At 48.4% G+C, this 26,631-nt stretch overlaps 1 protein-coding gene across 3 annotated transcripts in view; it reads left to right on the plus strand.

The window, feature by feature from the left end:
- The first annotated feature begins 636 nt into the window (after window positions 1-636).
- The window catches only part of LRIG1 (leucine rich repeats and immunoglobulin like domains 1), a 91,310-nt gene continuing 65,315 nt past the window's right edge, over window positions 637-26,631 (plus strand). Inside the window, exons 1-2 of one of the 3 annotated variants that reach the window (XM_030501905.1) lie at window positions 948-1,236; window positions 21,824-21,850. In XM_030501905.1, the coding sequence (XP_030357765.1) occupies window positions 1,058-1,236; window positions 21,824-21,850 (206 nt within the window). In that variant the 5' untranslated portion in view covers window positions 948-1,057. Of the gene's footprint in view, window positions 1,237-21,823; window positions 21,851-26,631 lie in introns of those variants that run through there. The other 2 variants (XM_030501903.1, XM_032920216.1) reach the window with 2 other exon arrangements.

A 26,631-nucleotide genomic window follows, 5' to 3' on the forward strand; every position in this document is an offset into this window, starting at 1 on the left:
CCAAACTTGACCAAAGCCAGTTGGATGCTCTCTGCTAAGCTCTAAATTCAGTCTTTAGAGTGTATTGATGCTCTAACATTAATTTTGCCTGTAATGATCTTGCTGCAGCCATCTAATGAGTCATGCTTCGACCCGTGCTGGACTGCGTGCTCCTTTACATCTGCTGCGTGCTGGGCTTTCAAACATAGGGGTAGATTTGGGAAGCAAACCCCATCGCTTTGGTCTGAAACACGTGTGGATAATTAATCCACTCCTGCAACAGGTCTGTGGTGGGACACACATGTCCCTTGGGAGTGTGGCTTCTGGAGAAGGGCACATCCCGGTGTATGGAGCCTCCAGACCCTAATCTTGGAGCAGATTGTCCTCATCTGCAGGAGGGAGATGTTTAAATCGCTTTCCCTGTGGCGAAGAGGGGATGGGTGAAGGCGGGCGCGGCCCCTTTAAGAGGGGTAGCGCGGGGGGGGCGATAGGGGAGGCGTTGTCCGCCCGCGTTCACACCTGGAGTGGGAAAGAGGGGCGGGACTTAGCGCCTCTGATTGACAGGCCGGGGGGTCCTCCTGACCAATGGCAGCGAGCGCGGGCCCGCCGGAGGCCGCCCGCCAGCCAATGAGCGAGCGCACGGGGGGCGGTGCGGCTACATGTTGCGGTGTCGCCAACGTGGGTCCGCGGCGAGTGGCGCTCGGGGAGCGGCGGGGCCGGTGGCGGAGCGGCAGCGCTAGCGGCGGGCAGCGGCTCTCAGCCCCGCGGGAGCGCACTGAGGACACGGAGCTCCAGCGGCCGCTGGGCCGGAGCTGTGCGGCGTGAAGGAGGAGGAGGCGCTTCCCGCAGCGGGGACGCGGACCCGACTCTCCCGGTGGAGCCCGCCCGCCCGCTTGCCGGCGGGTGGATGCCGGTGCTGTGAGCGCCGCACGCCGCCGGCGGCCGAGGCGATGGTGCGGGCGGCGGAACGGCGCTGAGCGGTCGCGGGGCCCCGCGGCGTTACCGCTGCGCTCCGCGCCGGGGCCGCTCCTGCCGCCTCCTCCTCCCGCCTCGGACCTTCTCCGGTGCCGGATACAAAATGGCGGTGCCGTCACGGGCGGGCGGCGGGGCGGCGGCGCTGCTGCTGCTGGGCTCGCTACTGGGCTCGGCCGCCGCTGACTGCCCCGCCGGTTGCGCCTGCGGCGGGGAGCTGCTGAGCTGCGGGGGGCTGGCGCTGCCCGCCGTGCCCCGGGACCTGCCCCGCTGGCCGCGGCACGTGTGAGTACCGGCGGGGCTCCGGGGAGGGAGCGGGGCTTTGGGCAGCACCGAACAGCGTGGGAAACAGAGCTAAATAGAGAACTGAGATTTGCTGTTTTGGAGGTGCGAAGCTTGTGTCGTGATCCCATGTCCCACCGCGGCGGGGATGGAGGCAGAGGGGCCGCCGGTCTGATTCGGCTCTCCCGTCCCTCTCTTGGGTGTCCCGGAGGAGAAGGAGTCGGGAGTGGGGTTGGCTTATAGCGATGGGATCACTGGAGATAGCGGCTGGTCACTACTCGGCCACCCGGGCTGGTACCCAAACATGGACCGCAGCGCCGGGCTCTCCCTTCGTGCTCCGGAGCTGCCGGTTGCTGAGGTGTGAAAGCCGGGGAGGCAGCGGTTGTAGGGAGAAACAGTCGTGGGCTTTGGGTGTCTCAAGAAAAACCCGGCGCCGTTTTCCAGTCAAAGCTGCGATTCCCTTGGCACTTGTCTATGGAAGTTATTAACCTGCAGTGTATCGTATGTCGGGGATGGCAGCTGAGCTTATAGCCCAGCACCTGGTGGTTAGTACGGTGCTTCTGTTCCCTAGAGGCGTGTTTTAAGGTGTTCAGGTACCTGCCCGAGTGCAGGACAGTGCTACTGCCGTTTACCGTAACGCACAGCAAGTCCGCTCCGGTTGTGTGACCACTCTTCTGATCTGGTGGGATCTAAAACACAGCATCAGGCGCATGAAGCGCAGGAGATTCGGGAGGGGGGAAGTGTGTTCAGCTTTGACAGCTCAATTAATTCGACAGTGACAGTGCAGGAGGACTGGGAGTGTGTCTGTGCTCTCATAAACTTGTAAAAGTAAGTGTCCAACTCATAGCTAACTTTGGGGGAAATAGGGATCCAGAAAGAGAGATGGAAAAGTGTTGTCTTGGTGCTTCTGTTGCTGGGCCCTTCTGCTGTCTGAACAGATTTATAGATTATTGAATCCATAAAACTCCCGGTTGTAATAGATACTCCTCAGCTCTGCCAGAGAGAGAACGGTCACTGAAGTGTTGCTGGAGATAGTCCAGCTCCTTATTAAGAAGAATTATTAGAGGTTTGTCAGGTTCTCCTGGTACTATTCACTTCTGGCTGCCGGAACGCCTTGTTGTACATGAAATTATCAGGTGTGTACCGAGAGGAAAGTGTGGCCTCTGTGTTAAAACCCTGACTCATCCCATTCACCTGTTGCTCTGTGCTCTGAAGGATCCTTCCTTCAGCCTTTGGGCACCTTTCAGAGCAAGTTTTTAGTCTTCTCAGCATAATTCCAGCATCCCCATGCACCTCTTAAAACAGGACAGTGTATCTTTGTTCAGGCAGAGAAATGCATTAATAACCCAGCCCGAGGAAACTTACTGGTGTGAGGTTTTTGGGAGTGCTAATGTGCAGGAGTGTCTCTTTCGTATGGAACAGATTTCTGAGTGTTGTGAGTTCAGTTTAAATTTTATTGGTGAAGTAATAGCATGTATAAATCTGCTGCTATGGACCTGTGGGCTGCTGATCTTTGAACCCGCTTGGACAAAATATGGTTGGTAACTTTGTGAATTCTAAATTAACAAGAAGTATTAAAGTGGCAATTTGTAATGGCTTTCATATCTGACAATGTAAAAATAAGGGGGTTTTTTTTGCTTCTCCATAGCTAATAGAAAAAAAGCAGACATTTAAGCTATTGCAACTACTTTTGGTTTTAAAGTAATATTGTTTCTAATAGCTAAAAATCACTTAAATTGTTTATTTCAGTTTAGGGGCACAAAGCTGAAGCACATTTTTCATGCTTGGTAGGATCATAAATGCTAAGTTCTGGTGCAGAGAATTGCTAACCTATTGTTTTAGTGGCTGTTTAATGTCCTCTATAAAAGCACCATGTGCTGGAGTAAAGATATCTCTGTGCATATGCCCTTTTAAAGAAACAGAAGGCAAACATGAAGGTTTGTGGTGGCCCCGGGGTGATGGAGGAGCACAGCCTGTGGGTGCAGGTCCCCTGGCCATAAAGCAGGGTGAGATGGGTGGTGTCTGAGCTGTGTGTCCCTTATCCCATCCCTTCTGGGCAGGCTGTGTCTCCCCCTGGGGTGATAAGCTTGGGCATGTTCGATCTCTAATAAGAGACAAGATAAATCCTGTTTTCAGTGGCTGTGCTTTAACTTCATTAAAGTGGTATTGAAAAACCCCTCCTTAGCAGTTTATCTCTTATTCCTAATGAAGAGCCACAACACTGAAGCAGTGCTTGGAGTCGGTTTTCAGTGTGTTGGAGATAAAGCTTTTGTTTGTAGGGTTGGAAATGTGGCTCAGTGCATTAGGGAGGGCTCTGGAACACAATCGCGCCGCATATTTTGTCAACAGGACTATCAGTGCTGAGGAAAAGCATTGGGATCTTTGGAAACTATTGTTATTTCTCTGTTGGCAGTAGAACTTGGAGTTGTAATTCTTCTCCCTAGCTTGCAGAAGATGTAACTGATGCACAGAAGGGCTGGAGCGCTGTGGTTGCTCACAGTTAATGCAGTGTGGCACAGATGTTATTTCTTTTATAAGCAACAGGCTGCTCAATACTGTGTGCCAGTTGAAGTGTGCAGGACTTGCTGGCTGAGCATGTATAAGTAGGGCATGTTGCAACACTCCGGCATGCCCCATACTGTCCTTACTCTGCTGTGAGAAGTCCCTGGTCCGTCTGGGAATGCCGGGAGAATCCAGCTCTGCAGAGCAGTTGCTGTGCAGGACTCCTTTGCAGTGCCTCACTTTGAAGCTGCTGGAGATGCTTTTTTGGTGTTTAAGTCTGAAGTTTGTTTTAATATTAGTGGTGTACATGGTGTAAATCTTAGAGCCGAGCTTAAGTACAAAACGCTTTGTGCCTGGAAAAGCCAGCGGCAGGGATCCAGTGGTGTTGGTGACTTGGGCCATCCCCTGCACCCTCTGTTTCTGTATCTCCATGCCTCTTAATTTTTGAGGAGTGATGGACAAGAGATTTCTTCCAGGCATCGTGTATGTGAGAGGTTTTTTCTTTCTTTTTAATGATGGAGAAATAGTATTTTGTGTGCAAATTTTAATGGTGAGGCGGCTTTGGGGCTGCGGAAGTGCAGTTGGATAGCTGATTCATTGTTGGTGTGGCCTGCAGGAATAGAAGTTTTTCATTTTAAACATGTGTTGTGTGTTTCTGACCCAAATGACTAGGGGGAATTTCCTGGGTACTGGGCATCTGTTACATGGACCCTTCTGCCTATGGATCAGTGCCTGGCATGTCTGGGAACAAGGCAGAGTACTCCAGTGCCTGGGGTAGAGCTGGGCTGAGAGCTGCTTTTTGTTTCCTGGGGACCCTCTGGGGTTTGGTTATAGGATAAGCTGTCCTGAGGCACCAGTTCTGTGGATGTTGGCCATTGTATGGTGCTGCTGTTGTCTGCAGAGAGCCGGGTAAAGTGGATGCTTCTGAGAATCCTGTGGGTCCCTGTCAATGGTTTTAGAGCCTGGAAGCGCATTTGGGCTAGGAGTTGGGAGCAGATTCTTGCTGAGCTCAATTGTACACAAAGATTTTGTCAAAGGCAATGAAACTGTGCTCAAAATTGCCCATTAACTTATTTTTTTTTTTGCTAAACTGGGCTTGTAATGTGCCAGGTCTCATTGCTCTGCTCTCACATAAGTGTAGCTTCTTTGCTCGCTTGATAGAATGGGGCTCTACAGACCTTGCTGTGCTGCTGCCTGTGTGCATGGTGCTCTCTGGAGATGGATGTAGTTGCTCCTGGTCTCTGGAGTAACTCCTGCACCTCTGCAGATGCTGGAAGAGAAGGCTGTGGGGGGACTCTCCTGCTGACAGTGCTGGGAGGGGGGAATGCCGCTGGCAGTTCCTCCCCTGCATGTCTTGCTTCCAGCCCTGCTGAAATAATGGAACAAAGATTAAGTAATCGTCACCCTGGGCTCATGCAGCTGCGGAGCCCTCACTGTGTGCTGCCTGCCCGGGGGGCTTGGGAGGATGGCTTGGGAGTGCGGGATGGGGATGGCTGCAGGTGGCTGATCCCCCTCCCTCCTCCTGGGGAAAGGGAATGGAAAGCAGTGGCTCCCTCCTGAGTCGTGGTCCAGGGAACCTTTCCTGCCCGAGTGGGAGCTGGTGGGGCTTGTGAAAGCAATCCTGCTTAGCTTGCAGTGATGCAGTTGGGTTTGGTGCTTCATGGAGCATCATCCTCACCAGTGGGCTGCTTGGGGGGAAGGTCTCCATCCCCTATGTGCCTTGCCCTGGTGGGGTAACAGCAAAGCCTGTCCTCGCAAAGCAGTGCCTCTCCAGGCCTGCTGTTTAAGCACAGATAAATACGTGTGCTTACACCTTTCCTGTGTGAACATGTGTCTATGGATTTGCTGATTACCCTCAGCATGCAGTGATATTTATTAGTGCTTAAACTGGAGGACAGCAGTTAACAGCAAACCCTTTCAAACTGCTGTCTGAGTTGCTCAGTTCCTTACTGAGCCACAGCTGGGACAGAAATTATCTCAATCAGACTAGGATTGGAAGAACGTGTGAGATTCATAATGAAGCCTGAATGGGGTAAAATGTCCCTACCAAGAAGCCTTTCTGGCTCTTGCAGAAGCTCCTGGCTTCAAGCGAAAGGTTGTAGGACCCCCTCAGCCTCTGCATATTCTTCTCTCCTTTTGAGAAACTTCATGGCATTTAATCACGTCGAGGCTTTTCCTCTCTGCAGCGACTGCAATTTGAAACGCAGGGGTCCCATACAAAAGGAGCAAGTGCTCAATGGGCTGTGTTAATATTCAGTGCCATTTACAATGGGTGCAGTTTGAAAAGGGGAGAATGGATGGTCTGGGAGCTGGGGGAGGAGGAGCAGCAGAGGGAAAATTCCCAGGGCAGGGGAACTAGCATCTCAGTAGGCAGCCAAGGAATCGAACACACCATCAATTGTTCTATAGGAAAATCAACCATTTCTGTGTTAGATACAGCTTAATATTTCTTCTCTTTGCTAGTGCAAACTGCACTGCAGTTCTGTGGCTGCGAGGTTTGGGGTGGTTGCGCCTTGCAGGAGTTCCTGCTTGGAGTTTGAGGAGTGAATGTGAGGTTGATGGCTGGCATGGAGAAGCTAGAGGTGGTAAACTGATATGTTTGGGAGCCCCGGTGCTTCAATAAAGCACTTCAGGTACTTAAATGCTTCCTTGAGCATGGGTGAGATTTCACTTTCCTGCTGAAAGTTAAGCCAGTGCTGGAGTCTTGTCTCTGACGGGGATTTAGGCAGATGCAGCAGCATTTTGAGATGGGGATCCCCAATGTACAGCTATAACACTGTGCTGGAAGGGTTCAGGGTGGCTTCATGTTGAGGTACTCCCCAAGTACCTGGACAAACTCCTTCCTGACTCCATGCATTCCCCTGGGCTCATGAATATATATATATATATATATATATATATACACACACATGCAGCATGTGTATATGTATATATATGTACATGCAGCTCCCACTGGCTCTGCAGAGCAGCTGGTAATTGCCAAGTGCCAGGAGGACCTGGCCATGCCCAAGCAGTGCCTGCCTTTGGGTTCTGAGTGCTTTGATCCCCTGAAGAGGGGTTAAAGTTGTGTCTTGAAGTTTGAGTAGCTGCGAAATGGGATGATGGCTTTCATTCCTCAGTGGCCAGCTCTGATAAGGACTTGTGTATTGTCCCTGGCTGTATTGTCAGCTGCACCCAGGAGCTCTGTTAGGGCCACAGGGCTTTTAATTGATCACGTTGGCTGCCCCTGGAGACACCTTGGATTGGGTTAGCTCAGCTCATCAGCTTTTAACATAATCATTTTGTGCTGCTAACCTAATCACGCAGTGTGACTCCCTTGCTTTGCAATGCGGAGCTGGATGGGGTCATGTGGATGAATGGAGCAGAGATAATTTGGGCTAATGCTGCTGGGAAGAGCCATCTGCAGAGAATCCAGGCTCCAGGTTCATCAGTTCTGCAGGACCAGGGCTGGGCAGGAATTAGCACCTTGTTCAGGGTGAGGGGAGTGGATTAACATAAACATGTCTTCTTTGAATAATGGTGAGTAAACACAGCCCCTTGGGCTGGGTTGTGGTTTCGTGCAAGCCTGGGCACCCACTGGTGCTCTCCTGAAGTCCCTTGCTAGTCTTCAGTGGCATGTGAAGGAAGGAGCAGAATGAGCCTGCAGGAGGAAATCAGAGGATGAATAAACCCTCTTTCCTATTTCCTGGTATGTCCAGCTATTAAATGATGTGCTACAAGGTTGGGTTTTCTTCCTGCCATGCACAGGGGCCCAAGTCAAGGACCAGGATGCCGTTGTGCTAATGCACAACACAAAATACCCATTATTATTGTAGCTGAGTCATACATTAATAGTTAACCAAGTCCTGCACTGCAGCCTGAGTCCTTCAACCCCAGCCTCTTCCAGCTTCAGAGCAGGACCACAACACATGTAATAGGTTATGCTCTCTCATTATATTTTCAGCATGTTGTCTCTCAAGCCACAACCATATAATTTTGGAAAAGTCTAGGAGCTGGCCCTGCTATTTTGGGGGCACCTCATGTCACATCAAGACCTGATGATGTGTTGCATCCAATTCCAGGAGCATGGCTCGCTTCTATGTGGTTGCATTTTTGGTTTGGGTAGGAATTGAAGGACAGGTCTCAAACTGTAGCCATGTGCCTAGTTTTTATTCATGTGAACTGTGCTGGATGTGCAGGCAGGATGGTTGGTTATGTGCACTTGTTGTAGCAGTTCTGTATTTTACAATGGCTTTGCGTGGATTTCAGCAGAAGTATCAGGGCCGTTCTATGGAAGGCACTTGATTTTTAGATGAAACCTTTCAGATTAGAAAACACCCTTTGAGTTCAGTGGTAATTTGGCTGTGAAATCTTGAACTAAGATGCTTTTTTCCCCTAGAGCACCTTCTTGCTCCCTGCAGAAAGACAGGACAAGCCCTCGGGTGCAAGAAGGAAATGAGAGATGCAAAGTGCGAAGTTGGGGCTGTGCTGTTTCCTGCTTCCCCACACCGGAATGTGGATCCATCCTCACCACCACCGTGTCTCTCCCTAGGTGCCCAAAACCTGTGCTTTTGGGGTGGGCACCTTCTAAGATGTGACCCTGTTGTGTTTCAGTGCTGTGAATACTTCTCTCCCTGGGAGAGTTTACCAACACCAACTACTAATGAACCTCTCCAGATACTGCCCTGTGAGTTCAAAACACATTTTGCTTAGCCAGTTAGCCTGGGCTGTTTTATAACTGCACTTAAAGTCTGTTTTAGCCTGCTGGGTGCCAACATAAACACAGGTTTTCTATGTTATCTATCATCTAAAAAATACTTGTCAGCAGTGATGGCTGGCCAGCGGGCTGGTGCTTGCACTGTGCCTGGCACTCGGCTAGTGCAGTTTGATCACTGGTCCAGATGGGTACCAGGGTTGAAGGTGCTGAACTGGATGTGCCTGGGGCTTAGTGGAAGATACTCTGATGGAGATAACAGGTTTACCAGGCATTGTCTTCTAGTCACATTTAAGGATGCGATGCTGGAGATGCCTAGTTAGTGGGACATGTGGGTGATATCCCTGCAGAAGTGGGGTGCTGGGAGGCCTCATGGATGGGGGGAGCTGTTGGTCTGTGTGTTCTATCACTGGTAATAAAATGGCTATTGTAGGAAACAGCCTGGCTGGAGGCCCTGTGAAAAATCACCCCCTAAATGTGTTCCAGTTGTCCAAACATTGGTGCCTCTCCTTCCTCTGCTGCATGCGGGGGGAGGCTGGAGCTAGTTCTGCACCACTACTGCCTGGGGAGCAGCCCTCAGTAGCCTTTGCTTGCTTTTTGCTCTATCTTGGTCAGCTGTGGTCCATCCGTTCTTGAGAGCCGTGAAAAAGCACCAGAAACCTTCCTTTAGCACGGACCTAAATAAATATCCTCTAGCAGCCTGGACAGCATGGGCTGTTACTGCAGCAGCCCGGTCTGTGAGCAGACAACCTGAATTTGGCTCCTTACCAAGCACAAGGAGGTTGCTTTGGGTTGGAGCAGGAAGGTGCATGGAGCTGTTGGATTTCCTCCTTTGCAGCCCTGAGGGAATGTGGGGATGGGGAGTATGGCAGGGATGTGTGCATGGCCCGTGTCAGCAGTGACCTCTCTGTCATTTGGGTGAGGAGGTATCTCTTGATGATCTGGGTGGCACTTGGACTTTCCCCACTGTCTTCCCCATCTCTCATGCCCAGTTACTTCATCTGGCAATGGCATGGGCAGTGCAGAAATGCCTGTGCAGGTGGTCTGGCCTTGCTGGTGAGCCAGGAGAGATTCCCATGCTGTCTATCCCTGTGACTCGCCATAAACCTCTTGTCTCCTTCTGAACTGTGGGGCAGAGTCATATCCATGCTTGTATTTCATTTGTTTTGGCAAAATGGGGCAATTTCTTCTGTTTCAGGAGATTTAAACAAACCATATGATGCTTTATTTTGAAAGGTGTCATAATACTTTCCACTTCTCCTTTGCTAAACATATTTTTGTGCTGTTCCTGTCTATGTTAGTCTCTAAACAACTCTGTTCCTTCTTTCTTCCCCCCCTTAAACAAGTCTAAGTCAGAATTCTTGGCTTTCAAACACCTGGAGTATGACACACGTTCTGCATTAAATCAGTAAATAAGATACAGTGTGTATTTTGAGACCTGTCTGATTTGGAAGCATTTGTGAGAGTTGCACTGTCTTTGTTTCACATGGCTGTAAACCTCTTGTATATCCTGCTTCCCGCTTTCCAACCTTTGTTATTGAGACGGTGACCACCCAAAAGCTTTTGAGATTGATGAAGTTAAGGGGTTTGGATGGTGGCTTATAAGAGCAGATAAATGAACTTTTACAGTAGGATATGCTTCAGCTCCTGCCGTTCTAGGAAGTGCATCTGTTTATCTCCATGGGGCTCAGTCCAGCTCCCCAGTGAGGTTGCTTGGGTTTTGACTTCTTGGTGAGCTGAACCCCTTCCGGGAGCTCTGTTTTTGTCCTTATCAGCAGAGACATGTCCTGGTCTTTGAGTTAATCTCCTTGGACAGAAAGTTGTACAGATCTGACAGCGTGTGTTTGGCTTTTACATTCTACTTAAAACAGCGGTTGGCTTTGCTCCTCTGTGGTTTAATAGTCTCTGAGGCAGGTACGGCTTTCTACCCAGGCCTCCTGAGGAAGGAGACTGTGTGATGGTGCCTGAGTTTGGTTTCTCCCCCAGAGAACAGGCTTTTGATGCTGTTGGCCAACTTCAGTTTGAGCAGTGAACTCAGATTTGAAATGCCTACCACATTCATAGGCAGCAGGCTGGGGAGAGTGGCTGCGTGCCCACCAAGGGAAAGGAAAGCAGTATGAGTTGATCCCAAAGGAGACATCAAAGAATCTCTGGGTGGGAGAGCAGTGCCATTAAACCATCCCTACAGGAAGGGTGGATAATGGAGACCCAGTTGTGAGACACAGCTCTGCCAAGCACTGTGCAGGACCAGGAAGCTGGCGAAGGAGTAGTTTAGAGCCTTACTGGGATGGTGCTGGCATTGGTTAATATCCATAGGTAGGAATGGAGGGTTTGGTCCTATGTGTCATTCCTGTGAGCAGGAGGTGCCATGGAGGCAGCACCCAAATCCTGTCCTCTTTGGGTACCAGCATGGTCCTTTATGAAGTGATGGCACCCATGTGGTGGGTATCTCAGCAAAAGCAGCAAGCCCTTGGCCGCAGCTGGGAATTGGTTTTGGTGACCCTCTGCTCTTCTCTTGGAGCAGCTTCCAGGAAGAAGGTGCCTTTGTGTCCTGATGAGCAATGAGCTGGTGGGAAGCATGGCCCTGTGTGCCTGCATCTCCCTGGCAGCACTGCAGCAGGGCAGGGATGGCTGCCAGGGGCTCATGGTGTCTGGGCTTTATAGCAAGTGTGGGGAGAAGGCAGAGCCATGCAGCTGGGCAGCATCCTTAGGAGATGCCAAATCACAGCCCAAGCTGTTTACTACAGTGCTTCTCTCTCATGGTTCCTAGCACTTGTGTCTCAAGTACTACCACTTTGTGGTCAGCTTAACAAGAGCCCGGCGAGCTGTCCTTTCAGCTGGCAAGGACAGGATGTGCTGCATCCCTCTGTGTCCCCCAGGCTCTCCTTTTGTTCAGACTGCAGAAGGTTTATTCCAGCACCCCCTTGCCCACCCCATCCTCAGGTCTAGGTCCCTTTCAGCAGCCCCGGCGCTGGCCGGGCTCCCGTTACTGCTGTTTACTTTGTTGGCTTCACTCTCCAGCTGCGGATACTGGAGCCAGCTCCAAGGCGAGGTTTTCGAGCACCCCATGAGCAAGTCGTAATGCCAGCGTGGGGCTCACCGTGTGTGATTAAGACATTCAGGCTTGTCAGACTCTTTCTTTAAAGTCAAAACAACACAAATCCACCTTTTTCGGGGGGAGGAGGAGGTGGCAGCTGAACACTTTTGGGACTGTGTGCTAGTTAATGTTGCTTTGTGAGAGGCATGGCTAAAAGGGAGGAATTCAGTGCAGACTTACGGGCCTGCGCGTTTGGAAGCAGAATGGGGAAGTTTCCCTGTCCAACAATTTCCAATTGCTTCCTCTATGGCTTCCTGAGTAATTCTGACCACCAGCTATAAAAGGCTCTGCCTTGCTGTTGCAGGATGCATCATCCCTCAAAGCTCTCCTTGACCCACTGCCTCCGTAGGCTGCTCCATTCCCTTCCTTTTGCATCTGGTGGCAGGAAACATTCCAACCCCAGGGAAAGCAATTTCCTTACTGTGATAGACAATAACAGCAGCAGCACTCATGAGACTGGGGTGGGATTGGAAGTGGATTGAAAATGTGCTTTGAAATGTGTTGGGGAGTTTATGGTCTCTCACAGCTGAAATGCCTGTTGATGGTTTTCCTGCTCTTACATTTGAAATGCAGAATCCCTCCTGGCTTGTTGGGATGGCTTTGGAGCCACCTGGCCATGCTTACCTTTGAGGAGCAGAGCTGGTCCTTCTCCCGCACCACCAGCGTGCCAGGAGAAAGGGTTGCAGGATGCCTGTTTAGGTATGGGTCCGTGGAGAACAAAAGCAGAGGACAAGCCAGGCAGGAGCCCTCCAGCACCTCTCGCCCTGCCAGGCCTTCAGTTGCTGGCTCTTCACTGTTCTCTGTGGCACCTCCATTGAGGGCTTTCAAGCCCATGTGAACCAACCATATTCCTTTTGGGGGTGTGTGTCATATTTAGTGTTTTGGGGGCAGTATGTGGCTGTTTGACCATGCCCAGCCTACTGCAGTGGTTGCTTTCCACCCTCAGTCTGCATTGGGCAGTGCTATGGCACTGGTGTCCTCCAGTCAGGACTCATAAGCATCCCTCCAGCTCTCACCTCATGGTGTCTGTTGGGACTCACTGAGGAGCAGAGCAGAAATAAATGACAAGCTGATGTGGCCAGCATTGTCACAGCAGGAGCTGGGCCTTGTTTTGGCAGCCACCAGCACACTGCTGGCTTGGGGAAGGCTCCTTGGCTTGCAAATGGTCCTGTAATTACAGCAATGAAGATCTGTCTCACCTAATGTAAGTATTAGGCTTTATGGTAAGCTAGGGGTCTCGTTCTCTCAGTTTTGTGGAATGCAATGGATATTTCCAGCGGACAACTTAAGTATTGTCCTGGGAGCTGTGCAAGCAGAAGACCAAGTGCATGCTTGCCCTTTGGTGCTTGTGGACGGGGAGGCATTGGGAAGTGGGTGGATCCTGTCTGGGGAGAAGAGACTCAGAGCCCAGAGCTTTTATTCACAGCACGATCATCTCTGTGAAGGCCAAGAAAACTTGATCTGAAAGTCTGTTTTATTTATTCATTCCTGACTCCAGCCCTGCTTTGAGGGGAGCACATGGAGGCCATCAGCCTCGCTAGGCACGCAGGCTGTCCTGGCACGGCCACGTTCCCGTGCTGGAAGAGCGTGTTGGGGCGATACTTGAAATGCAGCAGAAAACCCACACTTCCGTCAGGGTTTTTGACTCTTGCATTCTTCATCTTGGGCAGGCTTTAAAGTTCTGTGCAGCATTCAAGGGAAGGTTTTGGTTTCCCTTTGCCCACATGTCGGCATTCCTGAACAAAGCAGCCTCAAGATTTGTGGAGCAGATTCTTGAAATTCTGGGAATGTTTTGAGCCAGAAGATGTTTCCAGAAACTGCCTGGCCTAACAAAAAGAGTTGGTAGGACTTGGGCACAGATGAGGGGGAAAAATGAATAAGGCATTTTTATCCCTCTTTAAATGAGCATCATTCCAATCAAAACCACTATCCCTGGTTTGGGAACTGTTGAGCTCTGCCACCTTGTTGCTGTTAAACCGCAGCTGTGCTTATGTGGGACAAACCAGATAAAGAAGACATGCACTTTAAAACTGAGGTTTGTTGCACTGACTTCCCTGGTGATCCTAGCGATGTCATTTAAGGTTAGATCTGAAAAGGGGCTTAGACACCGAAAGATGGGCCAAAGGGAAGCAGGGGTGTATGGCAGCTCGTGTACCTGCAGGCACTGCAAACCTGCTTAAGCATCCTGGGGATGTTCTTCTGAGCACATCCAGAGGTAGTTAAGTCTTGTGGTCACCAGCACCCCATAGTTTACACCCCGCAGCACCCATGTGTTGCTGTTCTGGTCTGTTGTAAATGTTCCAAATGTACATTTACGATGAGTGTTTGTGGAAGAGCTCAATGGGAGCTTCTGCTTTTGCCCAGAAATATGGCAGTGGATGTGCTGTCTTTTCACTGGGGCTGGGTAGCCAGCAATGGCAGTTTGAATGGGGAATGCATCAGCAAAGGTTGCTCACTACCTTCCTGTTCTGATTTAACTGTGCCTTTGCTGGTTACTGGGTTAGGATTTAGGCATTGGATGTCTCTTCCCATGAGCATTTTATTCCAGGCATGAGCGACCAGGAAGGGGATGTGGAGCGTCACACCACCCAAGGCAGTCATGGGGAGGTGTTGAGAGGCTCCTGCATCTGGGGCCATTGACCCATGTATCTCATAACCTTGTTTCTGAAGGTGAAAGTGCAGTCCCATTGCTAGTTTGACTTCAACATGGGGTTTGTCTCAGGTGTTCTGTTTTTGCTAGCACATTTCTGGCGTGCTGGGGGTTTGTGGTATTAACGTTTTCTCCTCAGAGAAAGAGGTTCGACTCAGACCGCAATTGCTGATTGATTCCCCTTTTTACCCTCCCCCTTTTCCCTGTCAAAGTCAAGAACCACTTCAAAGGCTCAGATGTGTTGGTGCCAGATGCCACGCAGTTATTGTTAGAGGAATCTGAAATATAATTGAAACCAAACCTTTGTTCAGCCAGGCGTATCTGACTGTTGGCTTTCACTCACAGCAGAGATGGGTGCTCAGCCTCTTCTGCTAGATATGGTGTCTGCACACTTGTCACGGCAGACGAAACGTCTGTGAATTCTCTTACATCTGGTAAATGTCTGTAAAAAAACAGAAAGTGTGTATTAAAGATTCTCTTTTTTCCTACCTAGGAACCCACACGGATGCTCCAAAGTTACCAGCATATTTGTGGAATTCCTTGTGGTAATAAAACACATCAACTTGTTCTTGGCAGGCTGATCTCAATAGAGATGCTCTAAGTCCAGGTTCCTCTGCTTGGCAAGCACAGACTTGTCCCACTTCCTTTTAAGACACGTCTTTTCTATGGGATATAGGATATTGTTTGATGTGATAGTAGAAACATTTATAAAAGCATGGATAAGATAGATGTCAGCATTCGTTTTAGTTTTATTTGGTGTGAAAGCAGAAGTTGGTGTAGGAGGTTTGTAATCCAGCTTAATTGGTTCTCTTGATGAAGTCCATGAGACTGTAGGCTACTGAAGGAGCCCAGCAGACTTCAGGCACTTAGAATCATAGAATGGTTTGGGTTGGAAGGGACCTTCAAAGGTCATCTCATCCACCCCCCCTGCAATGAGCAGGGACATCTTCAGCTAGATCATCACCTGCTTGATGCTGACTACAAGCTGTTTGCAAATGTAATCTCATGGGATGTGAAGAGATGGTACGTGGTTGCAAGATGCACAGGGTATTTCAGGTTCCTGTTTCTCGTAGTTATTGCCTATATATAATTTAGACGAGTGCACCATGTCTGTCTTGGATCAGAATTTGAACTGCTGCTGTGCCTCTTAACCCATTTTGTCCTGGGACTCGGAGGCAGCTCCATGCTATGCATATGCTTTGTGTGACCACCTGGGCATCACTCTGTCCCTCCTTGCTGCAGGTACCCAAACTGGACTCTATTAGTGCTGCGGCTGTGGTCAGAGAGATGCTAAAACCACTAGTACAGCTGAGAGCAGGGAGCTGGCTTCCCTATGGAGGTTACTTCTGTAGCCTGACTTAGAGAAACAGATCCCTCTGAAATGTAATAGGTCTTTCAGCTGCATGAGGATTGCTGAATTTGGTGTTTCTTTTCCTTTTAATCTGCCTCCCCTACCAAAAGCACTAGCCTCATTGCATATGGCTGCCTGTCTGTTGTTTATTATCTCTGTTACACTGTGGTTAGTGCTCACACATGATATTTCTTTGGTTTCAGTACAGACTGAGCGGGTTGTCTGCCACTGGATCCAAAAAATGTAAACTATTTATAAATGAAAAATACTCTCCAGTTCTCAAGTGCCGTGTTGTCCCCTCTCCCTCCAGCATGTGCACATTTGGCTGATCTCATCTGTAATCCCACAGATGTAGATCCAGATCTCTAACAATTTATGGGACTAGGGGCCTCCTGGAGAAATTCTGATGTGACCTTGTGCTCATAGAAAGGAGAACACAAAGCAATAGTGATTAAATGTAATGGAAAAAATGTTATTTGGCTGTATTGCATTCTGTACAGATATGGACCCAAACTCAGATAAACCTTCCTTCAGAGTTCAGGGATTCTTGATTTTGGTTTTCTAGTTGGGCTCATCTCCATCATAAGCAATCCTTGAAATATTGAGACAGAGCTTATTACTGTGGCTTAAAATGACCTGAAACAACTAGAGTGGGTTTTTTTAGTACTCCTTACAATTAAACTGTTTGCTCTGTGTTTTGAGTGTGTACCTAGTTTTATATTGAACTAACTGCCGATGTTTAGTCTCCCAGGGAAGAAAAATAAGACAGGATTTCATAATGTATGAAGTGAGGCTGGGATAAGTTTTCTGTGCCAGTTTGGAAAGCAGGGCAGGAGATTTTGATCTATGGTGGCATGGTTTTCCATGCAACTGTGGTGACAGTAAATGAGGCAGGGCTGTCCTGCTTCCTGCTCAGATCTGGAAGGTTAGAGGGTAGCTGAATAAACCCAAAAAGGTGGGGTTTTTGTGGGGGGAGACTTAACAGCATCCCAGAAGCCATCATGCAAATGGAAATAGTGGAAACTTTCTCATTCCCAGTGCATTTGGGCAGCCTTTGCTGTGTGGCTATGATTAGTCTGTAAATTGTGCGAAAACTTGGTAGTGTAACTGGTGCACAAAGGAGTGAGGCATAATGAGAGTAAATTCGCTGTGATTTCAAAGTTTTTCTCTGGATGCTATTTGCATTGGCAGTGATAATTCCTTGTTTTGTAAAACCCAATTGATAGGAATATAGGGTTTAGGGCCGCTTTTGAGTGTTTGAGAGCACCTAAACACATTTGCACTTCTGTGCCCTGCAAGACAGCAGTGGCTGGAAAAGGCTGTTACAGCCTAGCTGGGACTGTGGAACCAAGCCTTTAATGTACTGATTGCATATTAATGAACAGCCAAGCAGGCAGGACAGTGCCAAAAAGCAGTGAGTGAGAAAGCCAACAATATCTGTGCGAACTTTGCACTCTAGAAAGTGTGAAGTGATGTTGGTGAAAGGAGTTTATTGCACAAGTGGAACACTGTGGTCCTCTTTGCCCAAATTTCTGTGTTAATAAACTAAGGAAGAATAATTGGCTGGTGGAGCTCAGTGGGTTCCCATTAACCTGTTCTGCACCCCTTGAAACGTTCCCTGATCTCAAGTGTGTTTGCTCCCAAGTGCTGTGGCTGGCATATGAAGCTGTAATGCCTCTTGGAGCGCATGGAGTTACTGTCCACATCTGGTTTGTGTTGCCTTCAGTGGGTTTTATTGCAAGCTGTAGTGCTCTGTCTCTACCCTTCTCCTTGCCCGGTTCTGTCTGGCATAATTGGGCGAGCGAAATCCCAGCCTGGAAAAAGCTACAAAATGGGCTGTGTATGAATTAATGGCTACTGATAGCGGTGTGTTTTTCCTGGTATTTGGCAGAAACTGGATATCTTGGCTCTTGCCTCTTCATTAGCCAGGCTTTTTAATCCCGAGCTCATTACCAAGTCCCTGGGATGTGTTTAAGGGCTCCCTGCCTGCTTGGAAGGGGAGGCTGGTTCTGAGGAGCCCAAAACCTGCTGTGGGTGAATGCCAGTGGTGGCATATCCCCACAGGGCACTTGGGGATGTACCAGCAGTCACGGTGGTATCAATCGCCTTGATTATGCCTTTATGCTCCACAGCTCCCTCCAGGAATGTGCAGTATTCAGTGTGGGGGCTTGTGTCTGCTGTGCAGCTGAGGAGTTTTCCATCGGGAACATTGGGAGTATTGAAGATGATCTCGCAAATGTTCTTTCTAATTGGCCCAGGCCCAATTTTTGCTTGTCTCTGATGCAGAAAGTGGGTTTGGAAAAAAATGTTGTTGTTTCTCCCTCTCTCCCCCCATTTAAACATTTCAGGAATGTCAAGTCTTGTCAGCCTTGGCTTTGCTGGGGAAAAAAACTCCCTCAGGGAGCTCGGGGATGTGTGTTTTATGTGATCTCCAAACCCTGAGGGAAGGTATGGGAGGGAGGGAAAGAGCAGGTCCTTAACAAAAGGTTCCTTTATCCCAAATTTTAACGAGGTATTGCCATTAAATAGCAGCAACCACACAAATTCAACCACCTTGACTTGGTTCTCCGATGTTCAGCCCCTCAGTTTATCTCATGCTCTCACTTTGCTGGTTCCCCCTATGGCCCTTCCACTGTGTTCTAAGGCAGATGACCCCCAAATTTGTAACACAAACCTATTTGGCAATATGGACAGATTAAGAGAAGATTTTTCCATCACGTTTTTCTGCTGCAGTTACCCATAATCACCAGTAATCAGTGTGGAAACAGGCACACGAAGTCTGGTTTCCTGAGGGTTTCTGTCTCCAGGGCTGAGTAAGGTTTTAATTGACTTGTGCAGAGTGTTCCTGTTATCTCTGCATTGTGTGTTAGTGTCACCCTCCTTGCCCATCTCAGCTGCCTGTGGTGTATTTTGGGAGCATGTAGGCTGCCTGTTTACCTAAGCAATGAGTCTAGGCCATCCCAGCCAAGGGCAAAGCTGTGTGTTGGTCCCTTGCCCTCCCCTGCCTGACCCTGGTTCTGCAGCCTGGTGGGAGCTTGCTCACCCTTTCTGCTCCTTAATCTCATCCCAGTATTGCACTATTTGGGATGAGGACACAAGTCTGGAGCTTTGTCTTCCTTGGGAGCAAGGCTACTAACAAGTTCTTCCCCCATTCCTCACTTTTGCATGATAAAGTGAGAGATTTGGTGCATTTATTCTTAGTGGAGCAGTGGGAAGGATGCTCAGGGTTCTACAGAACCCCTCTGTGCTATTGTCTGGGCTATTCTTCATGGAAGGCTGCAGCGGATCTTGCATCCCCATCTTTCCTCTTACTTCTCCTAATGCTGTGTGGTTGGTGTGCCCTGTCATGACCACCAGCCACCCCATGGATGCTCTTGGAGGTGGTGAGGAGTGTGCCAGGCATTCTAAGCCCACAGTTACACCTCAGCCCCATGCCTGCTGCCCAACTGGACTTTGGAGCTGAGCTCCGGACAGGGGGAGGGAAACCCTGAAGGAGGAGGAGGAGGAGGAAATGTTTGTTTAATCCCTGACGTAGTGTAGGGTTCGGAGATAGCAGATTGTGAAACAGCGCGGTGTGGGTAATCGCCTGGCCTGCAGCCTGCAGATAACACGTGCAAAACAGGCAGCTGATGTGGGGCTGCAGCGGCTCAGGGGGGTGGGAAGCAATGAGGTTTATTTGTTTGTGCAGTTTGTTTTTAATCCAAATAACCTTTTAGAATCCCCCCCCCCCCCCCCCCCCGAATAGTGATTCCTTATTTATAGAGGCCTCCCATCATTATTTGGCCTGAAATACAGGCTGTGCTCCAGCTTTTATGGTGGGGATTAGTTTTCTTAATAGGCACAGGGGGTGGGCAGGCAGTGCGAGCCCTCCTGCCTTGGGGTTTCCTTTGCTGTCACGGGGTTTTAGCTTCTCTCTGTGCATACCTGGGGCCTGCTGCCCTTGGGGCTCTGCTGCCATAAACCAGGCAGCAATGTGTTCCCAGCTGGAGTGGGGCCGGTAATTGCTTTGGGCAGGTTTATGGTGGCGAGGTGCGAAGTGCTTGCTGTCTGTCTGCCCCCTGTGGAAGCGGGTCTGTGGATGGGCTGGGAAGAGAGTGGCCAGGAGGGCAGTGTGGGAGAAGGGATGTTTCCTTGCCATGGGGAAAGGGGAGATGGTTGGGGAGAAAGCAGTGCTGTTATCTATCCTTGGAAGGATGCGTAATATGAGGTGCGGGCTCTGGTACCCTTGCCCACATTGAGAGTGCTCAGAGAAGCACACCGGGATGTTAAAGTGCATCTTTGGAGCTTTAGGCTCTGCATTTTTATTAAGGGGGAAAACCAAAAGTGCCAAAGCAGCCATTTGCAGACTTGTCATAAATACGACAGGGATTTCACAGCAAAGTGCAGAGGCTGTCGAAGCTGGTTGGGCATACCAGAGACTTTATGGAATAGTTGGATTTGATCAACGCTTAATCACTCTCAGGCTGCTTGGCTCAGTCTTGCTCACCCTCTCCCCCATCCTGAGGAGGCAGGGGATGCAGGACTCAGCCTCCTACCCTGCTTGACTGCATGTGTCTGTTGGGCTGATGGCGTCTGAGGGCATCTGTAAATGCCCAGGGTAAAATCAAGCAGGTTTTTAATGTGCTCTTGCTATGAGAGAGCAGTCGGGCTGCACCAGATTGCTGTTGCCCCTTTATGTATGGGGCAGTGGATGAGATGCCTCCTGCTCCTGCGATGCCACAGAGCGTTGCAGACATCCTGCTTTTGTGAGCAGCCTGGCAGAGCTGTTCTTGAGTGGCTTGTTTAACAGACAAGGGTGCCTTGTGGTAAGGTTGTATTTGATGCTTCCTCATCCATCGCTGTTGCCCCCATGCAGGCAGTCACCTCTTACCTGCTGCTCCACTGGCCAAATCTGCCTGTCACAGCCCCGCGGGGTGAATTTAGGACAGCAGTAGGTGAATGGCAGAGGAGTGGTTTTACAGAGAATGGTGCACTTCATTTTAATTGCCAGTAAGAGTATTTTGAGTCTATGCTTTCCTAAAACCTCTTGCTAATGCTTCCTGTTTGTCATCCTCATGCAAACAGCTTCCCTGTTCCTGGCTGTCCAGGCTTATGGCACTTCCTAAGGACCTTTTCTCCTTGGGTTTAGAGGAGCTCTGTCTCTGTAGGCACACGTTTGCACACATTATTCTTTGCCCAAGTCCTTCCCAGCCTAGAGTTGCACTGCTCTTGTATTACCTTGTGGGTCAGTGTCCTGATATTGAATACATGGTTTTGATTCTTTGTGCTGAAAACCAGCTTGCTTTTTCCCTAGCAGAAAACTTCAGATAAAGGTAAGAGTTTCCAGTTAATTCCATGAAGTTATTGCTAAACAGGAATGGAACATTCGCAGCAGCAGCAACACTTTAAAAAAGTTTGCTTACAAGCAGTTTATTGATCTAGCAAATAAGTGGATAACACAAGCCTGGAGGTGTATGATAGTTAATGTGTAACCGTTAAATAGACTTATTTGGGCACTTTTTATGTGCTTGCATGGCAATGAAAGCTTATAAACCTGTGGAGAGTGTTTTTACGTGGGGTAAAATGAGAACCTTTATCCCAGAGAAGGTGTTTGTGAAAAAGGTACAGTTTATGCAATTGGATTCACGTGACTTGACGTAAGCTTGGGGCTAATTCCCGAGGCTGACTGCAGTATTGCTGGGAATTGGCTGCCCTCCCAGCGGCCCATTTGGTGTATTGAAATCAATGTCATTACACGGGGGCATTTTATTATGAGCCTCCTGAACAGAGGGTTATGTCCTTGCTCTGGGCAGATGTTTTGGCTCTTGCCCTTGTGTCTGTGGGGTTTTCTTGTGCCTTGCAATAGTGGTTGTAGGGTCAAATTTGCTTTGAAAATCCCCCCCATAAAATGGTTTCCCTCTGGCTAACCTGATGAAGCAGTGTCTTGTAGCTCTTGAAGCTTTGTCCTTGTTTAAGCAGTTACATAGGAACCCAAGCTTTGTGGGAATGTGGGAAAATCCTTGGTTTCTTTACCTTTTCCTTTCCCATACAGTGTATTTTATTGAAAGCAAAGACTGAAATGTTGGGGATTCACTAGCTGGAATATATATATATATCTCTAATATATATGTAAGCCATCCCTTTTTTGACTAAAATGAAGGATGAAAAGCAGACTTGTTTCAGGTCTTTGCAACACCACCTTCTCCACACCAGAGCATGTGGATGGCGAGGAAGAAAGGATGGAGGGCAGCCTGGCTTAGTCTGTATAATTGTGCTTGCAGAGCTCCAGGCAAATATTGACACCAGATTTCTTGGCAGACGTGCTGTTCCTGAGATGCCTTGGGAGTAGGTGATCCTTCACTGGTGCTTGCTGCTGCATGAAGCGGCCCCTCCTGCAGTGGTGGAGGTGGTGAGTAAAGGGGGAGAAGCTCAGTGAGTGGAGCTGAGAAATGTGATGCTAGAGGGGATTTCACCCAGAAATATTATGGTATCATGTTGAGGTGTCAGAGCATCCATTTGTTAGTGATGGGACACCTTGGTCCGAACGCTGGGGATGCATGTGTCTGCCCTTTGTGGCGCAAAGCACAGCCCTTTTTCACATCCTTAAACCCCCAAATAAACCCCAACTGCCAGCCAGAGAAAGGAAAAACTGTAAAATGCTGTTTTCCATCAGCAGCTGGCTGCCTGGGCTGTGTGCTGTGGCGAGGGTGTTTGCTGAGCATGTGTGAGATAACCTGCTTTCTGTGCTGCAGCTCTAGAGGATACACCAGAGGATTGTTAACATCGGCCAGATACCTCTGTAGTATGGCTTTGTAGCATAGTCTGGACAGAAGGTTAAACCAGGCAGTCGTTTCTGCAGTGTTATTTCCTATACAACACTCTGGAGAAAGTTCAGTATCACTTAGTTAACTTTTGCAGAGCCATTTCCTGTAGGTTTTGTTAGAGAAAAGCTAGATTATGTGTTTCCAGTTGCAGCACAGTTATTTTCCCCTATAAAATGCACTACAATTTATTTTTACATGGTTTTCATTGGTTTGCAGAAGGCTTTGGGGGGGGAGAGTCTGTGTTGGGAAGATTCGGAAAGTTTTTATTTCATACCTCGCTTGCTGTGACAAATTGAGGAAAATACATTGTTTAATGTGGCTGTAGTCGAGCCAGGCTTGGAATAGAGAGTACAATAGCATGTGCTCCCACGCTGCTGTGGGTTGGTGGCTTCTCTAACTCGGGGTCCTGCTTCTGACAGTGCCTGGTGTTAGGAAGGGCTGAGAAGACTGTGCAGTTAACAGCCGAGTTGTGATCTGCCTGGAGGAGAGAAAGTATCTCCTCTTTGTGGCTTCACACATGTGGTAGGGAGCTGCATGGGTATTTCTTCTCTGTGGTTTTTCAAGCATGTGATGTGCTGTTACCCTCTGATCTCCTTGGACTTGTCCTCTTTTATCTCTCCCATGACCCTACTTGTGGGGTGCCTTGGGCTTTCCATCGTGGTTCAGCTCAGGACTTCATCTTTGGTGCATGAAGTGCTGCACTTCTTTTTTCCATTGCTGTCTGCTCTTAGGATCATAGAATGGTTTGGGTTGGAAAGGACCTTAAGATCATCTAGTTCCAACCCCCTGCCATGGGCAGGGATGCCTCACACTGGACCATGTCCCCCAAAACTCTGTCCAACCTGGCCTTGAACACTGCCGGTGTTGCTTTCCGTGAGCCCTAAGAGTTCTCTTTTTCCTGATTACCTTGTAATGGTGACATTTCTTTATTCTCTTCATAGAAGTTAATTTATCTACTCCCCAAAGGCCGTGGTTAGAATTCTCCAAGCGGTGAGTACACCTGTAACCCTCCTCATGCAATAACAAACCTCGGGACCGCCTTCTGCATTCATGTTTTGGAGATAACCACTTTCTGGAGTGTGAGGTGTTGGGTGCTGGTGCAGAGCCAAGGTGCTTTTTGCCCCATGAGAGGCGCAGTGCAAGTGGTGAGTGGTGAGCTCCTTGGCACAGGGCCTGGGCTCGCAAGGGCCACTCGGAAGAGTGAAAGGCTGTTTCTGTTCCTGGCCTGACTGTAGTGTTAGCTTTTCTATTTTCAGTGCAGCCGGGTGGCCACCCACATGGAGTTTCATTATGGGACTTTCTTGAAGAGGCCGTCAGGCGTTTTTAAGGTGGTATCTACTTTGGGTTATGTCTGAAATGTGCTCGAAGGAAGAGGGAAGGATCTGTCTGCGTTTTCGCATCCCCCTGCAGAATTTGTTGTTCCATGCAGCCTTTGTTCAGGTGAAGAGGTTCCCTGTGCTTGAAGCAGGTACAAGAACATCCACCGGCACATATGTATAACTAAGATAGTTATAGGTAGAAACTAAGATAGTTGTAACAAAAGATCTGATCTCAAATGCTAAGTGGAGCAGTATTCCAGTAATAGTTAGAAGATGGAATGAGCTTATCCAAATACCTCTGAATCCAGCAGTTTTACAAGAGACTGGGTTCTTAATTGCTTTTTATAGCAAAAGAACAGGGGAATGTTCCCCTTCTCATCCCTCTGCAATGTAAAAAGGATAAAAATCCATAGAAAAAGTTTGTTCCTTGATTCAACTTTAATAATATCTACTCTCCCTTTGAATTAGCTGTGCTTTTAGCTGGGAAATCGCACAAATCCGAGGGAGTTCACTGAATAATAAATCAAGGCATCCATCCAGTGAAGTACATCACAGCCCTTTGAAGTAGATGAAAAAATACTTTCCTGATCTGAAGGCGAAATGTGTGCTCAGCTTTAGTGCCTGACTGATGCTAATGCAGGGTTTGAGCTCAAATGCCCCAACAAGGAATGTGGGGAGCAGGAGCAAGCCTGGGCTCATTGACTGGCTGCTTCACCTTTGCTTTGCCTAGGACTCTTAAGAGATCTGAAGAGCAAACACTGCAGCCACTGGGAATAGGGGCTGTCTTGTCATCCTGGGAAGTCCTGAGGTACCAGACTGAGGAAGAGCAAGCTCATTTGAAGAACTTCCTAAATGTTATTGGCTATTACTCTTCCTTTTTCTTTGAGTCTCTCTGCAGTTTGAGTTGTGCTAATAAAGAAGTCTGGCTTTGTAAGTGGAAGGAGTTGAAAAATAGCACCAATAAAAACCGTAAAGCTCTCAAACATGTTTAATAATAGTGCTTCTGTAAAATATGGCATTATATGCTGGGGCAGAGTGCAATAAAGATTTTTACTAGCGCTCTTCACAACTCAGTTGTAAGCTATACAGCTGTCCCAAACTCTCCTGAGAAAGCCTTTCTAGCTGTATACATCACTGTAGGTGTACTGCCTCGTGCAGGTATAGATGTGTACGTGCTTGCGTTTGTACCTGCATATGCATCTGTAAATTCATAGTGAAAGCCATGAACATGTGCAAGTTATTTGTGCAAGAATATATGCTTATTTGTGACATCCTGCTGTATGTAAGGAATGTGAAGACTGGCATGTAATGGAAAGCAGCAAGAGATTTAACCATCCCCTTGACTTCTTTGTGGCATTCTTTTGGCAGAGACATAAGCACCAGCTTCATCTGCTTTGAAATCCTTGCTGGTATCCTGCGGCTGTCCCAGCAGTAAACACCAGTGCTATAGGAGTTGTGCCAAGAAAGTATGAATGCTTGTTCTGATAGATGGCCCTGCTTATAACATTGAGGCAGGAATGAAGCTTTCTGTAGCACATCGTAAAATGAAGAGTGTCTTCCGGAGGAATGTCATATTCTACGTCGTGCTTATTGTAATTGCAGTGATCACTTACGTGCAGAATCAATGTAAGGAGAGTGGCTGCAGTGTCAAAGAGTATCTGACCTGGTGGCTTTCTCCTGCCAGCAGGAAAGTACACTGTGGACCACCTTTGGAAACTCCTGCATCACAACATTGTCTCTGCGATCTGTTGCTTCATCCCCTTGCTAGGCAAAGATGATAATACGGCTGTCTGCCATCAAGTGCTATAGTTTGTGATGAGGGCAGAGGAAGCATCTCTGGTGTTCTTGGGCCATGGGCAGAGAAAGAAGCTTATTGAGGAAAATAGTTTATTTAGGGCCTAAAATGCAGAGTAAATTAACTTGAAAGTCTCCTCTGGCTTTTCATTGTCAAGGTGGTTTCATGGTAGATTTATTTGCCTTATTTTGCAGCAAATACATTCTATATAGCTTGGTTTTTATTTCTCTTGATCTAGGTAGAAATGTCTTTTAAATGCAGCATTTCCATCTTTGAAGGTCAATTAAAACAGGTTGGAGGTCAGATAAAATAAAAGGGACAGAACATTTGCTTCTTGGTGTATCTATTTCTGTAATGTTATCAGCGCATGTGGTTTTATTTCTAGTGTTTTGTTCCAGGGCTTCCTCTAAGACTGAACAAATTGAATCAGTTGGATACAGTACAGCTTCCAATTTGGGGTTAGAAATCCATTAAATTGCTTGGTGCTTTATTGTCAATACAAAAGTGCTGGGAATGAAAGTGCATTATGATTGGACATTGATTACTTGAAAGGAGAGAGTGTGGATGCCTGTGTAAACCACACACCTCCTGCAAAGGATGGCCAGCTTAGGGTTTCTAAGCTTAAAATGTGCATGTTTTCCCCTTAAAATGCTGTTCTTTGTAATAAAGAACTATTTTTAACCTGCAAATGGAGAGCTGTCTGCCCCATGTTTTTTCACACCTCTGGGGGATTAGAGTTGGCCCAGCATCACGCAGTGCTGCCAGCATCAACTGCTCCTTTAGCTGGTGCTTTGAGGTTGTATATGTCATTCCTTTCCAGGCACAAGGTCTTTGCATTTGGTCAACCTCTCAACTTCAGCCCATGGCATTGAAAACTGCAGGGAATGCCCTTGCTTGGGTGGATTTTTTATGGTGGGCATAGCAAGGAGTCCAATGTAATTCCACTTGGACTGCTGCTAGGATCAGAAAGGGATTTACTTCCACTGTGGAAAGCTGTTGAGTTGTCTGGATGTTAAGTGAGAGGAGTTATTGCCACTTGGTGGGAAGAAGGGAGCAGAGACAGGAGGGATGACCAGTGCCTGGGGTTGCTGCTTTGGCTCTGGTCAGTTAGAATCATCCTATGGTTTGGGCATGAAGGGATCTTAAAGCTCATCTAGTTCCAACCCCCTGCCATGGACAGGGACACCT

This window comes from Strigops habroptila, chromosome 11, assembly GCF_004027225.2.
Source record: "Strigops habroptila isolate Jane chromosome 11, bStrHab1.2.pri, whole genome shotgun sequence".
Taxonomy (NCBI): Eukaryota; Metazoa; Chordata; class Aves; order Psittaciformes; family Psittacidae; genus Strigops; species Strigops habroptila.